The sequence below is a fragment of the Andrographis paniculata genome, unplaced genomic scaffold, assembly GCF_009805555.1.
Source record: "Andrographis paniculata isolate CXL003 unplaced genomic scaffold, ASM980555v1 Contig62END, whole genome shotgun sequence".
In the NCBI taxonomy this organism is placed as follows: Eukaryota; Viridiplantae; Streptophyta; class Magnoliopsida; order Lamiales; family Acanthaceae; genus Andrographis; species Andrographis paniculata.
Window position 1 is genome coordinate 4,364,683 of NW_026137598.1, and position 17,081 is coordinate 4,381,763.

Here is a 17,081-nt window from a genome sequence, read left to right on the forward strand (position 1 = left end):
GCAACAATGGATTGGGTACATGAAAAATGGATACTATAAACCATTTCCGGATAAAATGAAGAAAGCCCTTGTAGATTATATACGTTCAAATGTCTCGATTGCTGCTGTGCTTGGGCTGGGGCTGAGGCCAGTCGGGAACAGGACCCTTCTTCTTTCCTGAAAGGGATCCACTTGATGGTGTCTTAGGGCATTATTATGCCTTTGGAGAACACCATTATTATTATTAGTATTGTTATTGTTGTTACTGCTGCTGCTGCTGCATAGGCTAGTTGAACTCTGAACTTTATGCATATCTACTCTGCTGGTGCTGTAATAATTGTGATGATAGTTGATCGGGGCAACCGTTGCCAGCTCGCCACCGTTCAGACCGCCCTCGGTGTCCGGAGACCCGGGCGATGATGACGAGCAGTTGGACAAGGAGAAGAGCCCGTGGTGGGCGGCGGCATTGATCATCAGCATTGGGTGTTTCTTGATGGAGTGAGGTTGCCAGCGAACGATGCCGTTTATGGCGTCGATGTATCGGTGGGCGAGAGCTGTGTGGAGCTCGAATGAGGAGCCCGTTTGGTGGTGCTCCATCAGGACGGGGGCTGGCGGGAAGAGGAAGGCCCGCAGTCGGGGCCCCCCTGCAGCCTCGCAGCGGTTGATTTCATCCAACATGTAGCAGAGGTCTTCGTCGGATTTGACGGAGACTAGTGCATCGAGTTCCTCCGCGGCAACCTGGTACTTTAGGACCGTCTCTCCGTCGACTATGGATTTGAGCTTCTTCATGAGGTCTGGTCATGAAAGAGAGGAGTTTGGAAATGACCTTTAGACTTAGGTGGGGTGGGGATGGGATCACCGGCCCCCCCCATCCCAGCTCCCTTCACGTCCCCACCTATAAAGTGATATATATACACTACATATGTGTGATATATAAGTATAATATATATATATATATAGAGGCGTGGGATCTTCGGCATCAACCTCCCTCTCCTCATCCAACTCTATCACTCAAAAGTGATATATATACATAATATATACTTCGTTTGTCTATATGATTTGTCATATTTTTTATTTTTGTTTATTTTACATAATCTATCATTTTTTTTAAAAAAATAATTATATACTTTAATCGTATTATAAATTTTAAATTTTATAATTTTTTTTAATTTTAATTTAATTATTTAGTTATTTTAATTTTAATTTATAATTATTTTTACTATATAATACATAGTAATTATACTTTACTTAAATTTTCGTATTTATAGTAATACGTCCATATTACTTAGGATAAAGACAGTATCATATAATATATATATATATATATATATACATATAATGTATTAGGTGGGGCTGGGGAGGCTGATGCCAAGGATCCCATGGCATATATAGGAGAGGGGCTGGTGATCCCATTCCAGTGGGGTGCGAAATCTCAGAAAGAATATTATTGATGCTTTGTTTTGCATGGCCATTTTGTGAAGAGGAGAAACTCTCTTTTCAATAGCTAGTAAATACTCCTTCCATTTCGCATATGATTTTGGTTTTGGCTAAGTAAATACTGTTAAATTAAATAAATTGAGAAATAAAAAAATATTTATTTATTTTTATTATAGTTAAAAAATATTGTAAAATATATAAGACAGAATTGACATTATCATTTATTTATTTGTTTATTTTATATTATTATTAACTAATAATTTCTATATTAATTGTCTTTTATTATTTGTTTACAAATGTTCCAGTAAGCATCTCGCGAGTCTATTGATTTTATTTATAAAATACAAGTTTATATTTATACTAAAAATAATAATTCCTCCGCCTGAAATAATTATGCTGACAATTAAAAAAAAAGATGTAATCATAAAATTATAAATGCAACATAAATCAACAATATATAATTGCATAATTGACTTCTAACTTACATGGGAAAATAAAAAAAAAAAAAATTATATCCATTTTTTCATGTACCGATTACAGCAAATCATTACCATATTGAAGATTATAATGGAATATTACTTATGTTCTTTTAATATTTACATAATTTTTAGAAACAATTGATAAAAATATATTTTATTTTTTCTTACAAAATATTTAAATAATAAAAAATAAACTCTTTTAACACAAATATCACATCTCCATAATAATTTTATGATATTTAATAATTAATATTATCTTTATTTCAAAATAAATGTATCTGTCTTCTAATTTAGCATTTAAATTATCTAAATAACAAAATTTTATATTATACCGATGTCGTCGTTACTTTTATATTTTTATCTTTTTTATTATAAATTAATATAATATTATATTTAAATCATATGAAAAAAAAAAAAAAAAGAAGAGAGAGAGAGAGAGAGAGAGAGAGAGAGAGAGAGAGAGAGAGAGAGAGAGAGAGAGAGAGAGAGAGAGAGTACATGATCACATTACAATCATGAATGGGCATGATTATGAAGACAAATTAATAAATGTAAAGCAGTCAGAGTGAGTGAGTCCAGGTCGTCGTCTAGTAAATGAAAATACAGATTCAATTCAACTCACAGGTAAAAGATCAATTGATGCAGTTCGTAATCCAAATACATTCAACGAGTTAGATGAATAATGAAATGAAAGATTCGTTCATTTCCAGAGACACACAAAGTTCAATTTCAATTTCAATCCGTGCAAGTAACGAGGTAAAAACGCACAAGCATAGAATCATCAGATCATTCACACATCCAAAATTGCAAGGCAAGGCAGTTACAAATTGAAAGGAAACGAAAAGGTATAGAAATTAGAATGAATGAATGACTGAATGTGTGCGATGCGATAGATCTGACCTTGGAAGGAGATGTCCCGAGGCACAGAGATGAGGCGACTCTCGCCGCCGACATACCTGAGCTGGCCGTCGGCAGGGCGAGGGAGGATCCTGCCGCCGTGGCTGCAGATGAATTTGAACCGGTCCATAGAAGAACCGGAGGAAATGGCGGAGGTTATGATGGCCATTGCAATGCAGGCAGCAGCGCCTTCTCAATTTGGGGATTCGCATATTTATAGTCCTCTATAGAGAGAGAGAGAGACTGAGGGGTGACTATGCGGCCGTTCCGTACCAATGGAAGGAAAGAGAGCTTTAATTAGAACAGTTGCTTGTTTCAATTCTTTTTGCCCTTTTTTGGTTTTGTTTTTAACAAACCACCAAAAACATCGCTGCTAAATAAATAAATAAATAAATAAAATATTATATTCGCAACCGCCAATTTATCCATTTACTTTTCGCATATTAATATTTGAATATTAATTATTATATCAAAATAGTACAAATCAAGAAAAAACGTCAAAAATACTTTCATTGGTGTCTTATAATACTAATGTAATGATATTTATACAAAAAATTATATAAATATAAAGATATTTTTAATGTTAAAAATAATGACGCCAAATACAAATGGATAGATTCGCGGTGGACGGAGGTAAATAGTATATTTTTTACTACCGGGTCTCACATGTTAATATTTCAATATTAAATATTACTATATCAAAATATAGTATAAATTAAGAAAAAATTGCAAAAATATTTCAATTAGTATTTTATAATACTAGTAAAAGGACATTGGTACGAAAAAATATACAAATATAAAATTTTTTTTAACGTTAAATACAATAACATAAAGATTAAATATAGCGGAGGCGGATAGATGACGTACATTACAAATTATCAGCTTTTATTTTATTTTTATTTTTAAGCCCAACTTTATTATTAGTTATAACTAAATCTATTTAGGCCGCTTGCAACATCACACCAATTAATGATACTAATTAAAATGTTGATTAGTACTAACAAGCACATAAAATAAAATACGGATTGTCACTGTTATGCTCCATCCATCCCATACACTGTATACACGATATTTTAGGAGGGGTGTAATTAATAAATAATTAAGAATATATTAGTGAAAATAATTATCTTATAATATAAATAATTATAAATTAAGATTATGATAACTAATTAGTATAATTAAAATTAAAAAAAATAAATTAAAAAATTTAAAATGAGATTAAAATATATAATCATTTTAAAAAAAAGAAAGTGACATGGAACGTGGGACGGACAGAAACGGCAACGTGGATATGGTATGTGGGACGGAGGGAGTAATATATTACATAAAAATATTCAATATATTTTTTTTCATAACACTATATATGTTATATTATTAATATATGCTATATCATAAATATACTATAATAGTATATAATATATGTTGAATACTTTTATATGACATGCTGATTTGATTGGTCAGCACCAAATGTGCAGCCTATAAATATATATGTTGTAAATCAGATCACTGTCTTTTAATTGTGTTTTTCTACTTTTGTTTCGGTATTGTTTAATTTGATTTTATTCGAATTTGTTTCCGCTAATTTTTTATCGTATTTTTGTATACGAGGTTTGTTCGATAAATCCAAAGATTCGGGAATAAATTTACAATAGTGGTATCAGAGCCCCGGGTGATCAACCGATTGCGAAATTGAAAGAAAATTTGATTCGAGTTTTGTAGGACTCGAGTAGTAAAAGGCTAAACCCTCGTCACTTTAATTTTGATATATTATGATTCTTGGTGAAATTGTGGTTTGATAATATGCTGAAATTCTTTGTGTTGATCGACTATGCTTACTTGGTGATTGATTGAATAATCTTTGAATTTGTCGGAATTTCTTGTATTACTTGGTGATATTGTTTTGGAAATTGTTTTTGATTCCTTGGTTATATCTAGTGTAGTTTTTTGGGCTATGCTTGTGTTAGTTTTGAGAAGTTGAGTTGTTATAGCTGATTGTTGGATGCATGTTGATATTTCCGTGTGAGATAGAAAATGCATTTAAGTTATTATTTGAAAAATGCCTAAAAATAATTGTAAATTGAAGGATAATCAAGAATAAAAATGATTTGTTGCATTATGTATTTCCTTGGTGAAAAAATTGAAATGCATGTGTTAGATTGTTGATTTGTATGTGATTGACTTAGTTTTTTCTCCACAATTCTTTGTGAAAATAATAAATGCATGTTTCTTGTAGGAAATTAGTCGAAGACATGCATGAGAAACTAAATTGATAACTAATAGTAGAAACTTAGGAATACTTTAATGCATGATGTTCTTTGTTATGTTATGAGTTGCACGTATTCCTTTAGATATTTGCGATTTGATTGTTTAGTTGGTATTACATGGATAGAGTGATTCACCTCAACACACCCCAAACCCACCATTTAATCTAACACTTATTAACTTTCCCAAACTAAAAAATCACACACCGTTATAACCAATCTAACAAATGGACTTAGGGTTTAATATATAAGATTGGAAATTGGATTTGGTTAAAAGGTTTGAGCTGAATCCGGTGGGTCGGACTAAGAAGTGCGTCAAATAATTATTTATCGACAGGATTTGTCGGGTAAGCTTCGAACGTCCAAAATTTTCAACAATATATATATATTAAATTGATGTTAATAATAATAGCATTAATGTATTAATTATTGTAATATTGTCGGTTCATATATTATATTAATATAAAGTTTATATTTAATTTATACTATATATAAGATCTCGTCAATTTGATGTGAAGTTAACAATTATATTACATAACCCGGGGCTCAATTTTCTAAACAATATCAAAACACAGATCAAGAGTTTATATTTAAAACATATATATTTTATTTAGGAAAATCAAAATTATTACACTATCATGTATTCTATAAGAATATATTATGTAATTATATTAATATAAATAATGTGCTATATATACTCTTAATCGATACTTTATGAAAAAAAAAAGAAAAAAAAAATCAATACAAAACATACATAAGATACTATCAAATCGAATCTAAATAAAACATCTTAAGAATTCACTTACTATAGATAAAACAATTCCATTGTTATTACTTTAGTTTCACTGTCCAAAAATAAGGGATTTGATACAATTTTCTATAATTATTATTAAAAAAAAAAAGATAAAAATAATAAAAAAATATACATAGCTTCTCGAATTTGCTGAAAACATCCTATAGTTCTAAACTTTCATAAAATTTACTTTTGATATTAAAAATGTTGCATAAAATTCTATTTTGGTTAAGATTGAATGGTTAATGCATCTTATATTTTTGGTAAAATTACAAAAATATCTTTCTTGAGGCACATTTTAGCCATTTTACCTATATTTAAAAAATCCTTCCCAATGTCGCACACGGCAATCGTAAACCATACGGTGTCGCTTCACAAGAATGCCCAGTCGGGAGGTGGAGGAAGAAGAAGACGAGGCGATGGTGTCGGGAGAGAGAGGGGGAATGAGAGAGAAAGAAGGACAGAGTAGCGAGAAATTGGTGGATTTGGAAATTTAATTTGGAATTAAATTTTATGAAACTTTCGGATCATTTCAACAAATTTAGCAAATCACAAATCTTATGCTATTTTGCCTTTAAAAAAATTAAATATATGCACACATTATACATAATATGTACATTTTATCATATATATTAAATAAAGCCTAGATTAAGCAAACAGATATAATACTAATACAAATAATCATACATATTAAATAAAGCCTAAATCCCCAATTTATAGGACTAAGCAACAACAAAAGACAATATTATATTTTCACAACCAAATTAATAATAAAAGAAGTGTTCTCCTTGTGTACGGCCTCGTCTATAGTCACCCCAAAATACATCCGCAGCTATATGTAAATCTTAAGTACGCAAAAAAAACACATGACATTGCCAATTTTCAAAACAAAAGAACACAAATATACCAAAATCAGACAACCTGGTAGTTTTCAGTAGTCAGCAGTGTTCTTTGGGAGTACTTGGGCGGATTGCCGCCGCGCAGTGGCACCACGTTCACAACCTGCGTATGGTATCGATTAAAATTATCCACGAATTTTATGTTACGACAATGGTGAAGATAAAACAAGAACCAACCTTGAGATCACTGAAAGTGCCTGCGGAAGTCAAGCGCACGGAGATCGGGAAGAGGGTCGATGTATCCACTGCAGGAATCACGAATTCCATGGCTCCACTGCAATATTTATTTCAGTGTACATAGCAACTGTATGAATTGAGGGAACTTTCCGAAGTAGTAGAAAGGTAAAGTGGAATAGCTTGGGATAGAAAATGACCTGCGATTGGAGTTGTCGATGAGCACAATTGTCCACTCCAGGACTGACTTTCTGGCATCGTATCTGCAACAATTAAATCAGTTGGAATTGCATCATTGATTAAATTTCTTAATCACAACATTCAAGCAGTGAAAAAACCATACCATACCATACTGTATACAAATCAGGTTATAAACTAATTGAATCGAACCTCACCTCCATTCGCCATCGACCTGCTGAACTTTGGGTGCTTCTCTAAGAGCTGGAAGAGGAATCGAGATTACAACATTCTGCAGATCAAACATTGAGGAAGCTTCATACTCCAAGTTCACATATGTTTCACTCCCAGAAACAGAAGGCCAGCAGTTGACTGTGGATAAAAGAACATATTGATTTAGCACAATAAATATGCAGATATAAAACCACGGGGTTGAAGTAAAACGCTCACTTGACAATGGGACAAGTGACTCATCTGCACTTTGCATTCTCCACTTCAACAGACTAACACCGTCGCCAGTAGGGAATGGACGGTTTGGGTCCTTAAGACCCAATATACTATCACCAGAAAACAATTCCTTATTGATGTTTGGATGGGTTTTAAATATAATTCCTGGGTTACCACCAGTTTCAATCTGAAAATAAACCAAAAACGAAGATTAGAATGGGAATAAGTTGCCAGAACACGGGACAAATCTGATTTTTTTTTCAAACACAATTTCAAAGGAGTTTGAAAGGAAAAGGGCCAGGGTGTGCAGGAAAGTGGTACCTGAACTTGGATGAACCCATCATCTTGGTTAAGTATCTGGAGAGACAATGTGCCCTGTAAATCAAAGTTTCCAATACCACCGTCCTGTTTTATAGTCACATTAAGCTTTTCCTCGACAGTTAGAGTCACGGGATCAGTTGGTGGTGGAGCAGCTGCTTTAGTCTGACCAATACTCGGCCTAACATCTTCCACAATCACTTCACCTTCAGCTTTCAGAGACTCCAAGAATTGGTTGGTCTTTTGACTTTTCCCAAGCTGCATGCCAAGACCTTTAGGTGGAGCCGCAGCAGATGCTGGAGGGCGGCCTAATTTTAAAATTCAGAAACCAACAAGTCAGTGAACATCTATCTATTACCTTGTAATGTACAAGTGCCATTTATATCAGGAAAAACAAACACACACCTTTCGATTTAGTGGAGAATGAATCAACTTCAGGTAAACCAAAGCCTGGGCCACTTCCAAAGCCGCCAGTGCCACTAGATATTGTGCTGTCATTGCCAAATCCAGTATCAATTCTCCCAGAACCCATCGACTGAAGGGACATAAATCCTCCTTTCTCACCCCGATTCTTTTCAATCTAGACAAACAGTGCAGGATTAACTAGTTAACAACTTGCAAAAAAGGCATAGCAATGGAGTGCTATCCTGGGCTGCATCGAAGTACCTTGCTTTTGTCAATCTCACTAGCTTTCCGCTTCATGACATCCTTGGTTTCATTGATCTTGCTTTGCAAGACCAACTTGTGCAATCTTTCTTCATGACTTTCCATCTCACAATACTGTTTCACTTGTGCAACTGTAACATTTTCTTTGTGCCCAAGTGAAATTACTTCGTCAAATGCAAAAAGGATCTCAAAAGCTGTCTTGCCAATGCCCTCTTCATCAAGGGAGTAAGAGTATTCAGGCACCTACTCTGTGTTAAGGGAGTACTACCACAGTTTATAAATCGAAAACAGTGAAAGATTGAAAAGCTTTTAAAAAAGGACATATAAAACTCCTGTTGCCCTGATACATCAGCAACATTACTTTTTCATCTCAACTTTGACAGGAAGAAATATGAAAGGTTTAATTTGGATGAGCTAAACATAAAGGTGAGTAAGTACAACAAATGAGTATTTTGTAAATAGAAAGAGGATACAAGTTTGGAGAGTAGCCTCAGTGTCTCCAAATCTTCAAGGATGTTGCTTTGTTTATTTGTAACAAGAAGCAAGTACAGTGTTTCTATCGGCTGATAAACATAACGGACGTTTTCAGTCTCGACATAAGTGTGTTGCTTCCCAGTTCCAACCAGTTTTGGAAAAGCTGCAAGGTACCCTTCAATCCGTATACGGGACATATCCACAAACTGCCTTGAAACAAGGACTGTAGAAGATTCCAAACCACACAAACAATTTCATTGCACTTCTCCAGAAGATGGGACTATAAAATATTAATATCTAAATGAAATGGACACCTTAAAAAATAAAACATAAGAAATCATATCATTCAAACGGAAACCAATTTTTAAGCACAAGAAAATCAAGCGAACAACAACAACATATCAACATAGTATGAACAACTAGGCAACTGAAAAGAAAGATACACATGAAGAATCCAACAGAAAGTGCTAAGGGCAATACAAGAAAAGATAAATAGTTCAAGAGAGGGGCAAAAGAAACATAAGGCCAAAAAAAAAAAAAAAGAAAAAAAAAAGAGGAAATCATCCCCCAATTTCATATTTGCAGCCGAGAGGGAGAAAGCCAAATGGAAAAAATGAATAGATGTAATGCATAAATTCTCTAAATAAAAACTTGCTTTCATAGAACTATTTAAAAATATATGAATAAATGTAGAGAAAACCAAAATATGAAATTAAATGCAGAAAGGAATTAGTGATGTTTCTCCATGTGGCTTTGCATGAATAGCATGTTATCATTTTATTTCCTGTTTTTTTGCAGAGGTATTGTTGTCCTTGTAGTTTAAGTTTTGCATCGACCATCATATTTCAATAATTCAATATTGTTCATGGCATTTACAACATATAAAGACATCTTCTAAGTTTATAATAAGCATATATACACCCAAGAATATCTAATTAAACAGATTTCTCAATGATTTTAACACTTGTTATATCCCCATTATACTGAGATTTTATTAAATTGATTGATTCATAATCAGAAGTGTACGCATGTATGTGTGTAGATACATATACAATTTAAGCACCTAGTATATACAGATACAATTTAAGCCCCAGTATATGCAAAATTATTCCTGTTTGCAAAATTCTATGTGTTTAAACAACAACTCAGTATGTTCACATGGTGAAAACATAAGTTAGGGAGATATTTTAATGATATCAATGACAGAGCAGCAGACCGTTGCATGGGCTATCAGGGACTCTTATGCGCTTGGGGCAATGTGCAGGTAGTAAGGTTCTAACCAGGACAATCCATTGTTGGTTGACACCTGGGCCTGACTCGGGATGTCAAGATTTCTGGACGGCCTCCCTTTTCATTAAGGGGGAAGTTAACTAATTACAAAAAGAACTATCAGGTATTCTAGCTATATCGATGAGTTAGGTAGTGCATTCAGTATCCGTGTTGATTAATTGGATCTGAACACATTGTTAGGCATTTGACAATACACTGATCCCCAATCCCCACATAGTCAAATTGCTAACTTCATGAAGAAATATGTATCTTTCAGTCGTCATACTTCTAGGCGATTAAGAGACAGGTATAAATCTATCCAGTATGACAAATCACAAAAAATACAGTGATTGCAATTTGCAAGTAGAAATCAAATCCTATCCAAGTTAATGGAATATCTAGAACTCAGAACCTCAAACGATTAAGAAATGTACCTTTGCCAGTTTTGCTGATTATAGAAGCAGCGAGTACAACCTATAATGCAGATCGTGAACATACTGGTCAGTAACAAGTATTCACAAATGCAGAAGAGATTTAAGTAAATCTATAAAATCAGAAGAGGAATCACCATCTTGTTCCTCTCAATCCCAACAACCACTACCGATTAGTAAAATGAAATCTGGAAACAAACCACTCCTGAAACACAAAGCAAAAAGGAAAAACTTCAATTCCCAGCAGATTAACAAAATCAACAGAATTATAATTGGAACACAATCCCAAACGAAATCAACATAATTATAAGGAGAAGATCCAGATCTGAACAAAAGTAATACAGTTAACGATTTCAAAACGCCCAAAATTGCTCTGGCCATAGCAAGATTGTGCACGTTGCCCAACCAGATAAATGCAAAACGAAAGATTCATTGAAACAATACGAATTTCCGAGAAAAACACCCGATCAAGTAAAACCAAAATCATCAGCAACATTTCTTAGAAGATCAACCACCTCCACCAGATCGTAGAAGGTCACTCACCTCAAAATTCACCAGATCCAGCGACGAGAGCTTAGAGAAGTAAATCGAAGGCGATGCTCGAGAGGCCTTTAAAAGCACCGGCAACGAATGTGTTATTTCAACCGAGGAGTGAAATGAGAATTCGAAGACCAGTATTACATTTTCAGCCCCTACTCTTACAAGTATAACAAATCAGTCCTCAAACATTTCTTGTTTTATATATTTGTCACATAAGTGTTGGGAGCTTGGAATATAGCCGGGTTTTTGTTTAGTATTTTAATTAAAATAAGATAAAATTGATGTAAAATATAAAAAATAATATTTTATATTTAATATGAAATAATTTTTATGAAAAAAATAATATATAAAAATTATAAATGAAAATATATTAGATAAACAATTGTAATAAGTACTATTTTTTTTTTGTCCATATCAAAAACAAGTGTATGATATATTTTTTTAATTTAGTAATTTTTATGCCTATTAAATATAATTGTGGATTGACTAAATAAATAGTCTTACAACGTACAAATATCATTAATTTTATATTATATCATACTAATAATAATATTTTTTTTATTATAAATTAATATAATATTAATATTAAAAAATTATGTGCAAAAAACAAGTAATTCCTCGTTCCATGACAAACTATTTATTTTTCTATTTTAGTCCGTTTCATATCTATTTCCTTTTTTTAGTAACTATACTGTATACCTAATATTACAAATACCATTACAACTTACAATATATTACACAAATATCATTATCTTTATATCACACAATATTAATAAGGTTATTTTAGTGATTTCTATTTTATTCTTACTATATCCCAATATAATACTAATATTTCTAGAACTATGTGCAAAAAAACAAATGGATAAATAATTATAGGACGAAGGGATTTTGATAGGACGGAGATAGTATTTTTATTTTTATTTTTATTTTATTTTTTCTATATCTCACATAAAAAAATAAAAAAAAATACTTAAAATTATTTCACAAAATAAACACATCATCAATCTAGGTAATCTATTTTCTATTTATAATGTATATGATTTTTATTCAATTATTAATTTTATTAATTAAAATAATCTTTTTGCTTCGAAACAATTGATATTTTTTATTATTATTATTGATATCGTATCTAAGATGATGATATTTAATTAATTAATAATTTATGTATTACTTTAATAATATTAATAGATTTAAAATAAATTTAATATATATGATTAAAAAAAATTAGAATATATATTTAAATATTTTAAAAATTATATCATAATAAAACATATATATAATATAAATGCTAGAAAATAATTTTCTATAATACAAAATAAATAAAAAGTACATTTATATATTTATAATTAATATAAATTCTAACACTTTATTATTCATTATTCACTATCTTGAAAATTCATGAAAAAATATTTCATATACTAGCTCTTGTTGGAATCATTTATGCGGTAGCCCGCAAATTGGGCTGATAGGAAGGTTAGAAAAGGTTCGGCTCGTGGTTTTGTTTTGATAGAGCTTTACAGTTTTTAAAAATTTTGAAAGTTTGAAAAAATAAAAAAAATAAAAAAAAAATAAAAAAAATTAATATGATATTTTGTAATAAAAAAAATATATATTTGATATAATATTTTTTAAAATATAAATAATATTATATGTAAGATTTTGATTTTGAATAATAAAATTTTGAATTAAAATAATAATACAATAATTTAAAGTAATATAAATATATATTAATGTGACATAAAATATAATTTTAATTTTAATTTTAGTGTAATATAATAAATAAAAATTAAATATTTAATTTGATATTTTTGAGAAAAAATGTTAAAATAGTAAAATAAAAAATTAAATCCCACGAGTAAACACACAAAAATTATAAAAATAAGTCTCGGATGGCACAGTAGTGTAGTGTAGGGGTTGGATTTGTAATCATTTGGTGACGGGTTGAAAGCCTGACGCATCATGTTATCTGCTTTTGATAATTATTTCAGTCTAGACGGTAAAATTTTAGAATTATTTTTTTTTTAGAATAGTAAAAAAAAAACAATAGAATTTTGAATGTGAAGGAAGAGTATCATGTATGGTCTAAGCAAGCATGTACCAAATAGCTGTGTTTCATGCAATATTCAACCCCGCTTGATCCATCCTACCATGTTAGAGACTCAGAGGTCAGTGCAGTGCAGCGCTATGCGTGAAGAAACTATGAAATGGAACGTTGTGAAGGTAGACCAACTCTTTTATCTTTTAGATCTTCGCAGTCCTCGCGCGTTTTTCTGACGGTTCAAATGCAAATCGTTGTAATATCGGTTTAGTAGAATACCTTGCAATAGGAATCCATTTAGGTGTTGTTGAGATGCAGCCGTAGATCTGCAACCGATAATTATTTCTAAATGTCGTTGTTAGTGCTTCTACAGTAACGATTAACGAAGATGCAGTGCTTCCTAGATACGCGGAGGCTTTTCTTTTCGAAAAATCAATTCGTAGTTTTCGCTTTGATTTGTTTTTCAATTCTCTTTTTCATGTTAAGTGACTTAAAGGAGCTACATGATGCAATAATCTGATATGCACTGCACTCAAACTGTTTGTTAAATTTACTGTAGGAGTGGAGTGAAGGTTTTTGCAGAAGATTATCCTGCGATAAACCGGAAAACTTTAGGCGTGTTCAGTTCAGGTTCTCTCGATTAACTATTTACTGGTAAGGCAATGATATACCTTTCAGCTACATGATCATGTGATGGATTGATTAATTGAAGCTTTAGATAATTAAGAACTTAGCCAAGGAACATTGCTACGTTTATCATCTTTAAGGCTAGTAGATTGACTAGGCAAAACTGTATTCATGAGATGGCCAATAGATTCCTTCTCTTTGACACGCCATAGGAGCAGGGTGAGCGATGAAAGTAGGATATTGTTGTCCCGGCATTACGACGGTGAAATCGGATGCATATGATGCTTGTACCTGAAAAATTAGATGAACCAATATCAATCAATAGAAACTATGAGTAATTTGTAGCAAACTACATAGAAATCTGCTTTCTGTGCAGTGCTAGTGTGGTAATAAACATATTAAATTAATACATCATATCTAACATCGCTAAGATGTTGAGCCCAAATTCAAGAAGATTGGAAGTAGGCTATTATATATTATCATACCATATGATCTGGGTTTTGAAGCTTCTGAGTTTGTATTGATTCAATCCCACCAGGCATCTCATTTGATGCATTTGGTCTGAATAAGTGCTCATATATAGCCATAATGATGAACATGGATATCAAGATAGCTGTAGCTACAAAGCCGAAAGAAATGGCACTCATGGGTGTGCTAGAATTCTTCCATGAACCTTCTTCCTGATCTGTCTGAGATGAACTAATACTAGAATTGCTATTTATACTCCACGCCCTTGCTCTGCCGGTGTCGAACCCGCTCATGTTTGTTTGAGCTTCTGACCTTTGGGACATAGAGATTTCTAAGCTTTTCCTGTAAGTAGGAAAGAATAGAGATCATGGGATTGGAATTAAGAAACATGTAAGTGATCCCAACACCTTAATAAATTTGGAGATGCTTATTTCTGCTTTACCAACATTTGTTTTAGCTTTAAGCAAAAGATTCTAATGCACTGAGACTACAGAACAGCAGAAATTTGAATTATTATTACCTGAAGAGAGGGAATTATTAGCTTGAAGTTGTCTCAATAGTTGCTTCTTCTCTATGGTAGTTATTAAGAAACTTTGAGTAGCACCAAATTCTTTAGCGAAAAAGGCTCCTTGTCTTGAAAGGACCAGACAAACCTTTCTCAACTCTTTATATAGATAGATAGAGAGGGAAAGGGAATACTCCATAACTAATATTAACTATTAAAGTCATGCATGACTGACTAAGCCTTGTAATGACAAAAGCTAATCATTCCTTAACAGGACATGAAAATTAGTTTCCTACTGTCTTAAATCAATATTGGTATGTCCCCTGGGAAATGGATTTAGAGAATACTGATCCTCAATGGTTTAAGTTTAGATAGTATTTTTGTTGCTCCATAGGTAGGATTGGATGCACTATGTTTAGTGCACGTGAGCAACCTCAAATTAGTTTAGAACTTCACGTGAATTCATTGCACAAATAGAAAATATCTTTAATATAAAAAAAACATTCGTTTTGATTGTTGTATTCAAACTAAGATAAAAAGTTGACATAGGTGTTACGGGTATGGTTGCAGATCCTGTGCTGAGTGCTAATTTGATCGAGTTAACATATGTTATTACATATAACCAGTATATATTTACACATAGTGCAAAATATATTGAGCTATAATATAATATATACTGAATTATAATATAATATATATTGTATTATAAATATGCTGAGATATGTATAAATATATGTAGATTAACTGTATAACATATACTGATCCAGTTAAATTAACACCGTGCTTACGTACCTGAATCAACAGCTGATTCATGCCCTAAGGGTATAATTTCGTTTGTTCATGCAAAAATTAAAAAGAGTATGAATTACATGATCTGAATCATCCTTACGTCCATACACAAAGACAAAGGCGGATTATAAATACAATAATGTACCAAACAAATGTACCATGTAGCTGCATAAATACCAACCAATGATAAAATAATACTTACCAAATAATTAGGCAACGGCCTGGGTGGTGTCTCTATGTCGGTTACTTCTTTCTTTTATCTACGGATTGAGTTTAGGATTAATCTTTAAATTGGACTCGTTTTGGACTTAATTTCAAACCACATCGACAAAAGAAATGAAATTTCGTATAATTCGATCAACAATTCACAGCCAAGCTAACCAGTGTCTGGGTAGAAACATCATCCCATTTCACCATGTTGTGTTGGTGACAATTTGTACATTTTTTGTGGCATTTTATGGTTAAATTTTGTCTACTAATTGGAGGGATATAAAATTAGATTAAATGGCTTTTCCTCTTGGAGTGATTTATTGCATAATGCATGGGGCATTGCTAACAGTAAAGAATTTAGGAAGAGCCTGCAGCAAGTAGTACCAATATTTCCGATCAAAACAAAAACAAGTCTTTGCTTGCTGAATCATGATGTTCTGACAGAAAAAAACAAGCAAAAGAATAATAAGCCTTAGCTTGCTGCAATAAACGTTGTATGCAGCAGAACAGAAATGATTCATATGAAGAAAGTTATAAGGTTGTGTAATAAAAAAGAAAGAGCAGCAGCAGCTGAGAAAAAGGAGTTGATGTAGACCATACCCATAATGTTTATTCCTTGATCATTTTTTCTTTCCCCTAGAAAGAAAGAAAACCTGTCATAGGTACCCACCCAACAACTCTTTGTCAGAAGAACCATTTAGCCATTTCTAAGAATGATTTTGAGTTCCATTGCTGAACTGACCCATTTGAGGCTGCAAATATTGGGACATAGTTTAAGTAAAAAACACAGAAGATGAACCTTTTTAAGAGAGAGGGAATGAGACTTTTTCTCTTTCTGTTCAAGCTAACTACACATTTTTCCAAGGTGACAATCACCATGTCTTTGAAAGATATGATCACATAAAATGCTTTTAAAAAGAAAAAATCTATACCTTAACAATCATTATAATGCCATACAACCCATGTGCATAACCATCTTCTGCCATGTTTGTTTTGAAACATGGGAAAATAATTAAAAAGTATATTTTGAGAATTACTCATGTCATATAACTCATCAATCAATATTCTTTGTCTGTTACCACGACTATGATATAATAGCTAAGATTGGGTCCAATTGTTGATTTACCCCAATTGTTCCTATAGAACTAATTATCTCATCATTTAAGCCATTAGCTAATGTTTCTTGTCTAACTCTAATGATAT

At 32.2% G+C, this 17,081-nt stretch overlaps 3 protein-coding genes across 6 annotated transcripts; all 3 read right to left on the reverse strand.

The window, feature by feature from the left end:
- Positions 1–85: 85 nt before the first annotated feature.
- LOC127260423 (uncharacterized) lies at positions 86–768 on the reverse strand. The gene is made up of 2 exons (XM_051288157.1): positions 246–768; positions 86–156 (listed from the first exon to the last, which is right to left on the reverse strand). Exons 1-2 carry the CDS (start codon positions 766–768, stop codon positions 86–88), a joined length of 594 nt encoding a protein of 197 aa, XP_051144114.1.
- A 5,706-nt stretch (positions 769–6,474) lies between these two features.
- LOC127261096 (coatomer subunit delta) lies at positions 6,475–11,386 on the reverse strand. Its single transcript, XM_051289287.1, has 12 exons — positions 11,245–11,386; positions 10,839–10,906; positions 10,705–10,744; positions 9,001–9,224; positions 8,528–8,770; positions 8,267–8,441; positions 7,865–8,169; positions 7,547–7,730; positions 7,315–7,468; positions 7,120–7,182; positions 6,923–7,019; positions 6,475–6,848 (listed from the first exon to the last, which is right to left on the reverse strand). Exons 2-12 carry the CDS (start codon positions 10,839–10,841, stop codon positions 6,759–6,761), a joined length of 1,578 nt encoding a protein of 525 aa, XP_051145244.1. The 5' UTR covers positions 10,842–10,906; positions 11,245–11,386; the 3' UTR covers positions 6,475–6,758.
- A 2,462-nt stretch (positions 11,387–13,848) lies between these two features.
- On the reverse strand, positions 13,849–16,745 carry LOC127261132 (uncharacterized). Of its 4 annotated transcripts, none has more exons than XM_051289339.1 (5): positions 16,479–16,745; positions 15,672–16,315; positions 14,895–15,007; positions 14,392–14,716; positions 13,849–14,197 (listed from the first exon to the last, which is right to left on the reverse strand). In XM_051289339.1, exons 4-5 carry the CDS (start codon positions 14,695–14,697, stop codon positions 14,060–14,062), a joined length of 444 nt encoding a protein of 147 aa, XP_051145296.1. In that variant the 5' UTR covers positions 14,698–14,716; positions 14,895–15,007; positions 15,672–16,315; positions 16,479–16,745; the 3' UTR covers positions 13,849–14,059. The 4 variants fall into 4 exon arrangements, with proteins under 4 accessions (XP_051145296.1, XP_051145295.1, XP_051145298.1 ...); XM_051289338.1 differs by having other exon boundaries at positions 15,672–15,695; positions 15,871–16,745; XM_051289341.1 differs by lacking the exon at positions 14,895–15,007 and having other exon boundaries at positions 15,672–15,695; positions 15,871–16,745.
- Positions 16,746–17,081: the final 336 nt, after the last annotated feature.

Bases quoted from the DNA above. Each gene is read 5' to 3' on its own strand.
- LOC127260423 (XM_051288157.1), bottom strand. From the start codon at position 768: ATGAAGAAGCTCAAATCCATAGTCGACGGAGAGACGGTCCTAAAGTAC. The intron at 157-245 runs GTAACAACAATA...GATCCCTTTCAG, and splicing joins CCTATGCAGCAGCAGCAGCA to GAAAGAAGAAGGGTCCTGTT.
- LOC127261096 (XM_051289287.1), bottom strand. The intron at 8,442-8,527 runs GTACTTCGATGC...CTGTTTGTCTAG, and splicing joins GTGAGATTGACAAAAGCAAG to ATTGAAAAGAATCGGGGTGA. The intron at 7,020-7,119 runs GTCATTTTCTAT...TAAATATTGCAG, and splicing joins ATCGACAACTCCAATCGCAG to TGGAGCCATGGAATTCGTGA.
- LOC127261132 (XM_051289339.1), bottom strand. From the start codon at position 14,697: ATGTCCCAAAGGTCAGAAGCTCAAACAAACATGAGCGGGTTCGACACC. The intron at 14,198-14,391 runs GTATGATAATAT...CTAATTTTTCAG, and splicing joins TTCAAAACCCAGATCATATG to GTACAAGCATCATATGCATC.